The 12,802-nt window shown below is 39.3% G+C and overlaps 1 protein-coding gene across 1 annotated transcript in view; it reads left to right on the top strand.

The window, feature by feature from the left end:
* SOS1 (SOS Ras/Rac guanine nucleotide exchange factor 1) overlaps positions 1-10,304 on the top strand; it is a 52,165-nt gene extending 41,861 nt beyond the window's left edge. The window contains exons 13-22 of the mRNA XM_074150243.1: positions 119-222; positions 1,364-1,586; positions 2,212-2,331; positions 2,659-2,821; positions 3,194-3,311; positions 4,663-4,835; positions 5,776-5,892; positions 6,055-6,319; positions 7,231-7,349; positions 8,720-10,304. Of these exons, the coding sequence (XP_074006344.1) occupies positions 119-222; positions 1,364-1,586; positions 2,212-2,331; positions 2,659-2,821; positions 3,194-3,311; positions 4,663-4,835; positions 5,776-5,892; positions 6,055-6,319; positions 7,231-7,349; positions 8,720-9,208 (1,891 nt within the window). The 3' untranslated portion in view covers positions 9,209-10,304. The remainder of the gene's footprint in view (positions 1-118; positions 223-1,363; positions 1,587-2,211; positions 2,332-2,658; positions 2,822-3,193; positions 3,312-4,662; positions 4,836-5,775; positions 5,893-6,054; positions 6,320-7,230; positions 7,350-8,719) is intronic.
* Positions 10,305-12,802: the final 2,498 nt, after the last annotated feature.

Genomic DNA, 12,802 nt, shown 5'->3' with positions numbered 1-12,802 from the left:
TGCATTTGGTTTGCTGATTCTGATATTCCTGTGAGCCCTTGCCTACTAAAAGCCTTGAAATGCTAGGCTTGAAGACACACTGTATTGTAGAGTGCTTACTTATCCTTTACTTTTGCAGAGTATTAAATGTATGTCGACACTGGGTAGAACACCACTTCTATGACTTTGAAAGAGATGCTGATCTTCTGCAACGTTTGGAGGAATTCATTGGAACAGTAAGAGGTACTTATGGTTTCTTAAGTGCTGGCACTTATCATAAAGCATCCCTTTTCAAAGGTATGGAATGTGACCACTTTTCCTTTCACTGAGCAGATAAACAGGACTGACTGCTTATTAAATACTTCATAAAGAACATAAAGTAAACCTCAATTTAAAGAAACCCAACAAACAACACTATTATTCAAAGTCTGGCTCCTGTTCAGAAAAATGAATGGTATTTACATCCTGATAAATAAGTATTGGTTTTGTTATAAAAGGACTGAAATAATGCAAAATAATAAGAACTGAGTAATGATCAGGACAGAATAATTGTTTTGATTGTTCTCTTAAACTATACACAGAGGTAATTTTTGTAAAAGTGGGATGGTGGAAACCACTATTTCTTTGAAGCAAGGGTTTTCCAGCTCCTTCACAGTGTGTATTAGACCTGTAGGACACCTTTCAGTTGTGATTGTACAGATCTTTCCTGTTCCCTTCTAAGAAAAACTGAGACAGCTACGGGAGTAGTTTGTAGGAAAATAATATGCTAGAGAAGTATTTAATGGTTATTTAGCAATTAAAAAGAGGGGGAAAATGAGCCGGTTAGTTTAATGTGAGTTACTGGTGTATTTTCAAAGGACTTGCCATCTTATGTGTGAAATACTTACAGTGTAGAGCTAGGCAGGCATTTGGCCTTAGGGTTTTATCCTGAGCTTTGACGTTAGGTGCAATAGCAGGAGAAGCTTCTGTTTCCTGTTTCCCCTTCTGTGTTACCTGAGGTGAGCATGTCCTCTTGCCCAAAGTGTGAAGTTCAGGGTGTTTACAGAAGTGCATTTCGGGCAAAAGAAGGTTAGTTCCTTAAACACATTGTAAAGCCAGAAAAGAGAGGCAAACAACTGTTTTGGAGCAGGAGTCCAATTTGGGTGTTCTGAATTTTGCTTGGAAAAATTTGGCACGCTCAGCACTGGCTGTTGAGGAATTATTCTTTGTATGTTTGAATGCTTCGAGACTTGTGTGAGAACAGTACTTAAGCACTTCTAAAGAATATATGGTTGCTTTAATTTAGTAGGTTTTGGGTTTAAATCCAAAGATTTTTAAATTATACTGACCACTTTGGAAAAACAGTATTGAGTAACTAAATAGTAATTTTCTTTCTGTGTGCCAGGCAAAGCAATGAAGAAATGGGTTGAATCGATCACAAAGATAATCAACCGGAAAAAGCAGGCACAAGCCATTGGGCCAAGTCACAACATTACTTTTGAGAGCCCACCCCCGGCAATTGAATGGCACATAAGCAAACCAGGACACACAGAGACTTTTGACTTGCTCACTTTGCATCCAATAGAAATTGCTCGGCAGCTCACTTTACTTGAGTCAGATTTTTACAGGTAACTTTCCTCCATTGAAAAGCACATGATACAAACCAAAATGTTCTCCAGCATGAAATTGTTTCTGCGGGCCCCTGCTGTGAAGCCCCACGGTAGGTCAAGGGACTTTACCAGTGCTGTTTATTAATTGCTATTTTTTCAGAAAAAAAATCTAAATAACAGTATTTGACTTATCCTTCCAAAGTTAACATGCAGTACATGTGATGGATGCATACTTTTAATTGCATTGTGCTGCAGGTTTCTCTTGCTATTTTCTGAGTAGATCAACCCTTGAGAAGCTTGAACATAAATAAATCGGTTTTCTTCATATCCTAGTTTGTGAAGCAAATTATGGACCATGTCAGATCTCACCAGCTGTCTGAGAGGTTGTTCAGACGTTGGAAGCTCACACTTTATTATGGTGAATGAGATGTAGACTTCATTCTTCATTTGGATGAACAGAGGTGGTTAATAAATTAAGAAATATTTACATACTAAAAAAGAAGCATAGAAATACCAGTCAGTCACGCGAGGGGCCTAACATTATTGAAGACAAGCAATACCTTAAGAATTTATTTCCAAATACTAATTGCAAATTCACTGGAAATTTAATTACATTTATTGATACATGCATCTACTTTTCTAGAGCTGTGCAGCCATCTGAACTAGTTGGAAGTGTGTGGACAAAGGAAGATAAAGAAATTAATTCTCCCAACCTTCTCAAAATGATAAGACATACAACTAACCTGACTTTGTGGTTTGAAAAGTAAGTGACTTCCCTGAATCTGTACTTACTCTGTTTCTGGACATATACAGTCCATTCAGAAGTATACCATGAAAAATTCTGTTCTGAGAGAATTCCAGTTTCAAGTCATGTTTAGATGCTACAACTGGTGCCTGCAAGAATTTTACCATAATGGTCTCAGCTTTCTATTCTTAGAATATTATCAAATGTTTATTCTCTAAACATTTTCAAAAATGTATCAAGTAATTTGATAAACATTTTGTATTTGTTTGTGTTACTACTTAATATTTGATTTTGGAAAACTAATCAAATGCTTTGATACAAAATCAAATGTTCTTGTGCTTTTAGATGCATTGTGGAAACAGAAAACCTAGAGGAAAGAGTAATTGTAGTGAGCCGGATAATTGAGATCCTGCAAGTTTTTCAAGAGCTAAACAACTTTAATGGTGTCCTTGAGATTGTCAGTGCTATGAACTCTGCAGCAGTGTATAGGTTGGATCACACATTTGAGGTACAGCAAAATGTTTTCCATTTTTGGTATGGAAGGGTAATGCAATGCACCTTAGCTACACTAAAAGCCTGTATTTTCAGTAAGCATGTCCTTCAAAGAAGGAGCAAGGAAGGTAAATCCCGCAACAAATGAATCAATCAGGGTGTAATAGAGAGGCTTTAGGCTTTTTTTTTTTCTTGGTTTCAGAAGCAAGAAATCAGTCCTCATCCTCACTTAAGAAATGCAGAAAAAGCTGGCAAAGTCCTGAGATGGTGGGACACTGTCCTCCTGGTCCCTGACTTAAATATCAGTGGGAGACCATTACTGTCAGTATTGTTGCTGGGCTACTCCTCTACCCTCTCTTTCCAAACAACCTGTTCCATCTCTCTTTAGCAAATTCCAAGTCGCCAGAAGAAGATTTTAGAAGAAGCTTATGAGCTGAGTGAGGATCATTATAAGAAATACTTGGCAAAACTCAGGTCCATTAATCCTCCTTGTGTGCCTTTTTTTGGTAAGTACATTTGGTTTGAATGAGCTGTATCATGGATAAACATTTGGAAAGTATTGAGCTAGGGCACTAAACAGAGTATGAACAATAGTGAGAAGTCAGTTTTAACAGGACAGTTGGGTTTGAATTTCAGGTGCCCAAACAATCTATGTGAAAGAAAAATTAAAGTGACTATTAATTGCAGATGTTATTTGCAGTAAAAATAAGTATATCTGTGATATCTCATTTATGAATTTACTCATTTTTACTTTGAATGTGGTTTGGTGTTGTGACCATAAATGCCTTAAATGGAAGGCAGTTACATTAGGAATAATCATTGCCATTGACAAGTAGAGAAAGAAGGACCCCCTTCCCATCAAGAATTCCCAAGAAATAAAGGTAGAGTTTTAATTTTTGTAGTTTCTTATAACTGGAGTCTTATTTCTTTTAAAAAGTCTTCTTTCTATAAAAAGAGTTTGGGAAGGAAGCCTCTTCTTTATTGTCAATCATAACAGTTCTTTCAAGTAAATTGCTTGGAATTTCTTGTGTTAAACAAATTATGAAGTTAAGCACACGGCATTCCTGTTCTTTAGCAAGCTGCTCGGATGTTTGCTGCAGATTAGTTCCAATTCTGGACATTGCACTTGTCCAGCATAGGCTTCAGGCCAAAACTGAAAGAAAATAGGGTTGATGGCTTTTTTGGCCTTTTACAAATTTGGGAAAGATATACTACAGAGCTCTGCAAAGAAAGATAAGATCAACTAAGAAACCTTCTGTCCTGCTTCAGAGATGAGTAGAGGTTAGCAGGATCACACATGAATAGCTTCAGTCATTTCTCTCAAGTTATACTTAGAAGAGTCATAATGACAGTTTCAGATATATTATCTGTGGACTTGAGGGCACTCTTTTCTTTCTAACCTTCAAATGATTTGATGCAATTATGAAGCCATGAGTGGAGAGTAGAACAGAAGAATAAAACCTGAAAATAAAATTTTTGGAGCTTAGCTGGGGTCTGTAATGGAGTAGAGCTGAATTGAGGCAGAACACTTAAGAGAAAGCACTTGACTTCAGTGTACTCGTTTTGCAAAATGCTAGTAGTGTTCAGTTGTGTGAGCTTCTAAACAATAGAAAGATGCATAGACACTGAGATTTTGATGCAAAAAAGGCAGCTTTCTGAAAAAGGCATATTAAAATATTTGAATTGTTGCCCTTATTTGAAAATGAGGTGCGATTCTCTTATTGACCCTAACAGAGAATTTTTCTAAATAATTAGAGTGCACAAATTAAATTATTTAAGAATTCTTTGTATTGCAGTCATGTGACTTCCTCCTTATTTTGTAGTATATATTGAGAATCTCTTTTATGTGCTCTTTAGGGATTTACTTAACTAACATTCTGAAAACAGAAGAAGGCAACCCTGAATTTCTAAAGCGACATGGGAAAGAACTTATAAATTTCAGCAAGAGGAGAAAGGTAGCTGAAATAACAGGAGAGATACAGCAGTACCAGAACCAGCCTTATTGTTTGAGGGTGGAATTTGATATCAGGGTAAGTGGCATTATTTCCTTGAGTCCATGCACTGAGCTACTTTTGTGGTGACTCTGTCAATGGATAGACCATAAGGATAAACTGAATTCACATAGATTCAATCAGACTGAATCAGAGGCGAACAGAAGGCCTGTCATAAAATATCTCTCAGGTCTCATTGTAAGAAAGGGCAGAAAGCTCAATGCTTGCCGGTTGGTGGGGCTTGGGGTTTTTTTGCCCCAGCTAAGTAGGTAGATCTTCTTACTGATCAGTGTTAAATGGGAACAAAAACTACCAGATTCTCACTGTCCTTCACTCTGTTTATTTGTCCAGTGAGCCCAGTTGTCTTTTTCCTCATCTGTTACACTGCCTTTATGATTCCAGGCTTACCTGGTAGTACTGTGTTTACGTCATGTGTTGGTGGTGATGATACATTTTTCTTTCTCTTGGTATTTGTTCTCTTTGGTCTGTGGTGTTCTCTAGGCAGTCCTCTCTCTTGTTTTCTCTGTTTGCTTTCCTTTCTTCCTTTTTTTTTAAAATATCTTTTGAGCTATATACTTTCAGAGAATTATAGGACAGGTTACCTTAAGAGATTCTGCAAGACTTTCTTCTGCTACTTGTTTTCCCCAGGGTCTGACAGAATGCGTTTTGAGAACAGTCTTCCCTGTATCAGTGTAAAAATAGACTCCATAAAGCTTCTTCTGAATATGTGTTTGAGCTAACCTGGTCTGATTTTTGCACTGCAGAAAGTATTTAGGGTACTTGCACGGATGTTTTTCAGGCAAAGCATAGCAGTAGCAATGCCCAGCAAAGGGCTGGCAATATATAGATTTAATAACTTAAAAATTTATCATTGCTTCTGACTCCAGCATTTTCTCTCTTCTCTGGAACAGTTGGGATCATTTGTGCAGTAGAAACAAACAGTATTAGCTGACAAGTTTTCTGCCTTCTTGTATTTCAGAGATTTTTTGAAAACCTGAATCCAATGGGAAACAGCATGGAGACAGAATTTACAGATTATCTGTTCAACAAGTCACTAGAGATAGAGCCACGAAATGTCAAGCCTCCACCAAGATTTGTTAGTATTCAATGTATTTTTATTTTTTTTTAAATGCTTACATTTGTCTTTCACAGATAGCAGAAGTCATTTTAGATCTCTAACTTCATAAATACAAAACTACATTTAGGTGATTTTGTGGCCTTTTGATTTTGTTCGATACTATCTTTTTTGTCATTTCAGCCCAAAAAATACAGCTATCCTCTCAAGTCTCCAGGTGTTCGTCCCTCTAATCCAAGGCCAGGTACCATGCGACATCCTACACCACTGCAACAGGAGCCAAGGAAAATTAGTTACAGCCGCATCCCAGAGACTGAGACTGAAACTACAGCATCTGCACCAAACTCTCCCCGAACACCTTTGACCCCTCCCCCTGCTTCTGCGACTTCAAGTAACACAGATGCCTGCAGTGTGTTTGACTCGGATCCTTCAAGTCCATTTCATGCAAGTAGGTGCTAATAGGTAGTCTACTAAGAATGTGTGTGTTAGGTGAAATCACGTTTAAGTCTTCGAAAGTGACTATAGAAATAGTTGATTTGTCTGCTTGTGGCAGCAAAAGCTTTCAGTGTGTTTTATTCATTTAAGTATATGTGGTGAATGTATTTAGTGAGTATCTGGTTGATGGTGAGAATAAAAATGAATGTTTTGTGAGCCTTATGCTGCTGTCTGTCATTCTGAATTGGTTTTCGTGCACATGGATGGTTTTCCTGCACAACTTAAAATCAGTATTTCCCTGCTTTAAATCTGTCAGGACCCATCCACACTTATTTTTTCTTCTGTCTTCATCAACAAACTAGAAATCTCATATTTTATTATGTGATTTCAGTGGTTTATAGTGGATGTAGCCTCCTGTCATGTGTGAGGGCTTTCAAAGTAAGTACAAGGTTAGCCCTGTGTTCAGCTGGTTGCCACAAGGAGGTCAAATGACTTGCTAAAAGCAGTTGCTTAGCAGAGCAGTGACTTTGCTGAGTGTCCAAGCAAGGTCTCTGGAATACCTCTTTAGAAGAAGATACTTCTTCACTCTTGGGTTGGCCCATCAACTGCAGGTTTGCAATATTGTTTTAGTGCTGTTGTGATACAAGAACAACTTTGTGGTGTGGTTTTGGTTTTGAGGATTACTTAAGCATGTGCACAGACTGATGACTACAGAGATGATTGCAGCACAGAAAAGCAGTTTATCTGGAAGCTGCAAGTTAGAGGGTTGTTTCATTGTCTTTCTTTAACGCCTTCTTGATTCATTCTGCTTTTTATGAGCAATTACTTTGTTATTTGTGACACTTTTTTTGGAAGCAATAAAGGAAATATACCGAGTCAAACAAAAGTTCATCATTATCAGGATTCTTTTTTTATGTCTACTAGGATCTGCTTCTGTGTCTTCCATAAACTTTACCAAAAATTCAGATGAAGCTCATGTTCCCCCTCCAGTTCCTCCACGAAGAAGACCAGAGTCTGCCCCAGCTGAATCCTCCCCATCAAAAGTAAGTAAAGAGAAAAAAGGGCATTTTCTCTAGGAGCAGAGGGCAGGGTATGATAGAACAGTAACTCTTAAAGATAGTACATGTATTTTTGAGGAACTGTATGTAAAAGAGCAAGCAGCCATGTATTTCAAGCCTTCACAGCTCTGCCTCTTTATGTCCTGATCGCAAACGAATGAAAGTTAGCAGAGGGAAACTAAACTTAGGGTTAAAAATGTCTTATCTACTGTTCCACTATGCTCAGGCCCTCATATTGCCTGTAAGAACCTGAGGCTTCAAGCAGATGTTTCCATTTATGGTAATTGTCCAAAAGTATCATTTTGGAGTGTATGAGTGGGGGTAAAGAACTGAAGAATAGTAATGATGGAAAGTGAGGTACTCAGTCCTCTGAAAAGGTTCATTAGAATATTTGACACTGATGCTGTGATGCTCAGTGCTTTCTTTCCCTGCTTGATTACCTGTCCTGCTCCTGCCTGCTTAAGCCATTACTACATTTTCCTTTTGCATTTAGGATCTGACACAGCCTTTGTTGCAGACAGTGTCAAATGTCTCTTGATTTCAGTGGGAGCTGGTTTGTGACTTCAGAGAATTGGGTGGATTTGAAAATCCCACTCAAAATTACTTTAGAGCATGGATGTCTTTGAAGAGGGCTCATATATGGCTCTACCCGAAGTTGCTGTTTCCAGACTGCAGGTGACTCTGCTGCTAGCCAACAGAGTTCAACACATCACCTTCCTATCAAAATGTAATTGAAAACATCCTATACATGGTAGGGTGTTGGAGACCAATTACCCTGTCACTGTGCTCTGCAGCTTGGGAACTGTTCACTTCAATAATTATGACTACTTAAATCCATCTTCTGAGCATAGTTTATTTTTTTCCCTGTTCAGCCTCATTTGCCTCTCCCTTTTCCTAATTTTCTTGGGGAAATATCTGGTGTTATTACCCACCTCAAGTGCTTGTTACTGGGGAGGTGATGGAAGATGTCCAAACCTACTCAGCAAGCAGACCTGGGACTAGCATGGAAATTATTGCTTTGACCATTCCTTGCCTTGCCTTTGTCTCTCTCTGTGCATCTTTGTTCCTTCCATCCTTGGCTGTTAACTCATGTATTGAAAAACCCTTGCTCTCCCCTGCATATCCAGTCTCTGTCTTTTCTGTCTGCATCACTCTGAAAAACGTGTTTTTCAGGCACCACCACTCCCTTTTGCTTCCTTACTCCCCATCTTCATTCTGTACCTGCTTGCTGGGCCTCCTTTTTAACTGGATAAGAGCAATCTGCAGGGCAGGAGCTCTGCTTCCATTTCACAGCAGGGTCCTGTTCTTTACTACCACTCTAAAACTTTATTGAATGAAATGTTTGTGTACCTCAGATTACTTCTGCGCACCTGGACAGCCCACCAGCAATCCCTCCTAGGCAACCAACCTCTAAAGCATATTCACCAAGGTACTCGGTACCTGACCGGACCTGCATCTCTGACCCCCCTGAAAGCCCTCCTGTGTTACCACCGCGAGAACCTGTGCGAACTCCAGATGTTTTCTCTAGCTCACCACTACACCTCCAACCTCCACCACTGGGGAGAAAAAGCGAACTTGGTAACACCTTTTTCCCAAACAGTCCATCACCATTTACTCCCCCTCAGACACCTTCTCCACATGTAGCACGGAGGCATCTTCCATCACCACCTTTGATACCACAAGATGTGGACCTCCATTCTGTTGCTGGACCACCTGTTCCTCCACGACAAAGCACTTCTCAACATATCCCAAAGCTTCCTCCAAAAACTTACAAAAGGGAGCACACACACCCATCGATGCATCGAGATGGACCACCGTTGCTGGAGAATGCCCATTCCTCCTGAACTATCCCTTGCGCTGGGAGTCGCGTTTTCCTGGTGCTACGTCTATTGCTGGCAATGGATGCACTGAACCTGGTGGTGCCAAGGAGTTGGGATGTGTATGCCAAACACTAAAAACTCTCCAATAGATTGGAAATGCAGTGTACAGAAATGGGATTGCAAAAACAGACATTCTAGTGGAAAAACCGGTTAACTTGCTATTCTTGTTCTAGTATGCAGGACATTGTTCTAAAGTAGTTGGACAACTGATTGTACCAGAAAACAGACTTGAGGGACGTCTTTGGCCAATGAGCAGAGACTGTGTTTGTGTAATGATCAATAATGTCCAGTACAGGAAAGAAAAGAGTCTGGTATCCATCAGTTCCTTACAATGGCACAGTTTATGGAATGAAAACATTATGCACTTTTTAAAAATCTCAAACAGGGAACTTTATATCCTCCTTAATTTTTTCTTTGCTTTACTCCCTGCTTTAAAATACCTTCCTAAAATTATGAGAAGGACTGTGAGGAAGATCTGTGGTACCTAACTGAGCTAGGATTAAGGCCAAGCACTGTATTGCAGTCCTGTTTACAAGTTGTTACAATGAGTGATAGGGGGTACCTAGGCTTCACCAAAGAGGTACTTTATTATTATTTTCTGAAATATTATGGTGCCAGTTCAAAAATAAATATTTGCCAGGAAGCATAATGTCTAATTATTGCTTTCTTTAGATAGAGGAGATGAAAGTCTTACATCATTAAGAGGACAGCAAGTTGTTTTTTTTAAAAGCAGCACTATCATCCGAAGTGAATATACTAGTACATTTAGGAGACTGTTAATCTCTGCTAGGTTATGTCACATTCTTTTTAAGGTTTACTGATAATCCATTTCATGGCTAGTAGCTATTCTTTTTCAGTCATGCCATGAAAACAGGCACTTGTGAAAAGGAGCACTCACTGGTAAACTTCCATAGCTATTGTCATGTTTTACTAACGATAGATTAATCAGCATACATAGAATTGCCTTGCAGATGCATAAATCATGTGTATATAGTGAAGGTTGCATAAATATACTTGCAGATTGTTTTTAATTTAATTGAAATAAAGATACAGATATGTTTGGCTGACATACGTTAAATTATTATGCAGATGTACAACTCAGTTTTTCAGTTAAGCACTGAAGGGGATAAAAGCACATGTTGTGGTACATATTTTTCCTAGTTCAGTGTATGTATTTTAGTAATAAGAGTCTAAAGATAAATCGGTTTGGCATGTATTACAAAGTAATAATTTAGTAATATCTGAGAAGCTGGGTTACTCCCAAGGTGAATTATTATACATTATAAAACTTCTCACACCTGCTGTATGACATTTGTTAGAAAAATTCAAACTTGTATTAACCTTTGCAGTAGCTTTCTGTGTCCAAAATACACATGTACTGGTATAAGTATCATGACATGGATTATCCATAAACCTGTGTACTGCTCTTCAACTCTAGACAATACTGTGACAGTAATGCATGGCAGTTACTGAAGAAAAGAAGCTCTATAATCTCCAGTACAGTATGTATATGAAGTGTAAAGTATCTCATCTTCAGTTAATATGGCTCATGAGACAAAGTAAAATCATATAACATTTCCTCTTTGGAAGAAGAATACATTTCAGCGCCTTGGAAAGCTGTGTCATTAGAGATGGTGTTAGTTGAAGGATGGTGGAAATCACCATTTTTAATGTTTTTTGCACTGCCATTGATCAGTGCCCATTGGTCCTCTAAGTTGTGGTCATTACATTTCAGAAAGTGCTCTGATTTCATGAACAAGAACAACAGTTTTCATCATAGTCAAATGTTGAAATTTGTCAGTTCTATTCCTTCTTTGATGTCTTTAACAACTTTGTTTTGAAATATTTTCCTGGCAAAAGAAGAAAAAGTGAAGATCTCTAAACCTTGGCTTCAGAGGAGAACATTGTATGGGAGCTTTGTAAAACCCTGAAGCTACAGGATGCATATTTAGGTTATCAGTTCTTTGGATATAAGCACCATGATAGGCATACTGTTGGCAATGTCATCTAAATTACTAGCTCATCAGCAGATTACCAGGGAAAACTCCCTAAATTTAGAATTTCAGACCTTCTGTATGCTCTTGCTATTTTGCAGTCAAGGCAGACCAGGCAGAAGGAATGATCCAGTGGTTAGGTTGCTCAGCTAGAAGGAGAGACCTCACATGGACCCTGCTAATCAGCAGATTTCTTGAATGTCGGTAGGTCTCTGTTTCCGTTTGTGAAATTGGGAAAGCTGTTTCGCATCTGTGGTTGAGGATAAAAGTCCTTTACTGGTGAGGTACTTGGATGACAGGTAACAATGGTCACCATGCAAGAACCTAACTTAAACATGCTTTGGAGCTCAGCAGAATGGGTTAGTCATACAGTGCACAAATCATGGTGTTGTCTCAGCTCCAAACAGGAAGGTCAGGATGAGAATCAAACCTGTTGCGTTTAGAATAGAAGTTTTGAGTATAACTGTTAAGCCACTGGTTTGTCTAATGACATGTTTGTGTTAATTATTTAGTCTGGAATTACTTCTTATTTGGACCTTGTTTACATTAGTGACAATGCTTCTCACATAGAAAATGAAATCATTTTAATGATGCTGTTTCCTTGGTAAAATTACCCTGGGTGGTCTGGCGTGGCCTGGGATGATGGACAATGAAACATGCTTGTTTGGAGGCTAGGTGAGTTACTCTACTACTCTAGAGTGCTGATTAAAAAAAAAAAAAAAATCAGCCTAAACAGCTGCAAACTGTGCAGTCAGTGTTACAGAGTTCGGCAGAACTTTATAGGTGAACTTATAGGTGAACTGGTGAACTTTAACAATTTGTGCTGTTATACATCAAGGTTTCTTCTTTATATATAGTCTAGTGCAACAGTGGAGCATAACCTGGGTTTGTTCATTTTCTTCCAGAGTGTCGTGATTGTGTGTTAGCTCAGAAAAGCCCTCTGGGAATTTGGAAGGATTCCAAGTGCAAGATCCTGCACCTGGATCGGGGCAACCCCTGGTGTCAATACAGGCTGGGGGATGGAGAGCAGCTCTGCCGAGAAGGACTTGGGAGAACTGGTGAACATGAGCCGGCAATGTGCGCTCACAACCCAGAAAGCCAACCACATCCTGGGCTGCATCAAAAGCAGTGTGGCCAGCAGGGAGGGGATTTGGCTCCTCTGCTCTGCCCTGGTGACACCCCACGTGGAGTACTGCATCCAGCTCTGGGGCCCCCAACATAAGAAGGACATGGACCTGTTGGAGCAGGTCCAGAGGAGGACACAAAGATGATCCGAGGGCTGGAGCACCTCTCCTCTGAAGACAGGCTGAGAGAGTTGGGGGTGTTTAGCCCCAGCTGTTTGTTGGAGAAGAGAAGACTCCGGGGAGACCTTATTGCGGCCCTTCAATACTTGAAGGGGGCTTATAAGAAATATGGGGGCAAACTTTTCAGTAAGGCCTGTTGTGATAGAACAAGGGGTAACAGTTTTAAACTGAAAGAGGGAAGATTAAGACTAGATAAGGAAGAAATTTTTTACAGTGAAGGTGATGAGACACTGGCCCAAGTTGCCCGGAGAGGTGGTAGA

The sequence above is a fragment of the Numenius arquata genome, chromosome 7, assembly GCF_964106895.1.
Source record: "Numenius arquata chromosome 7, bNumArq3.hap1.1, whole genome shotgun sequence".
NCBI classification, from domain to species: Eukaryota; Metazoa; Chordata; class Aves; order Charadriiformes; family Scolopacidae; genus Numenius; species Numenius arquata.
Note: the sequence above shows the minus strand (reverse complement) of the source record. Positions and strands in the feature narration are given on the sequence as shown.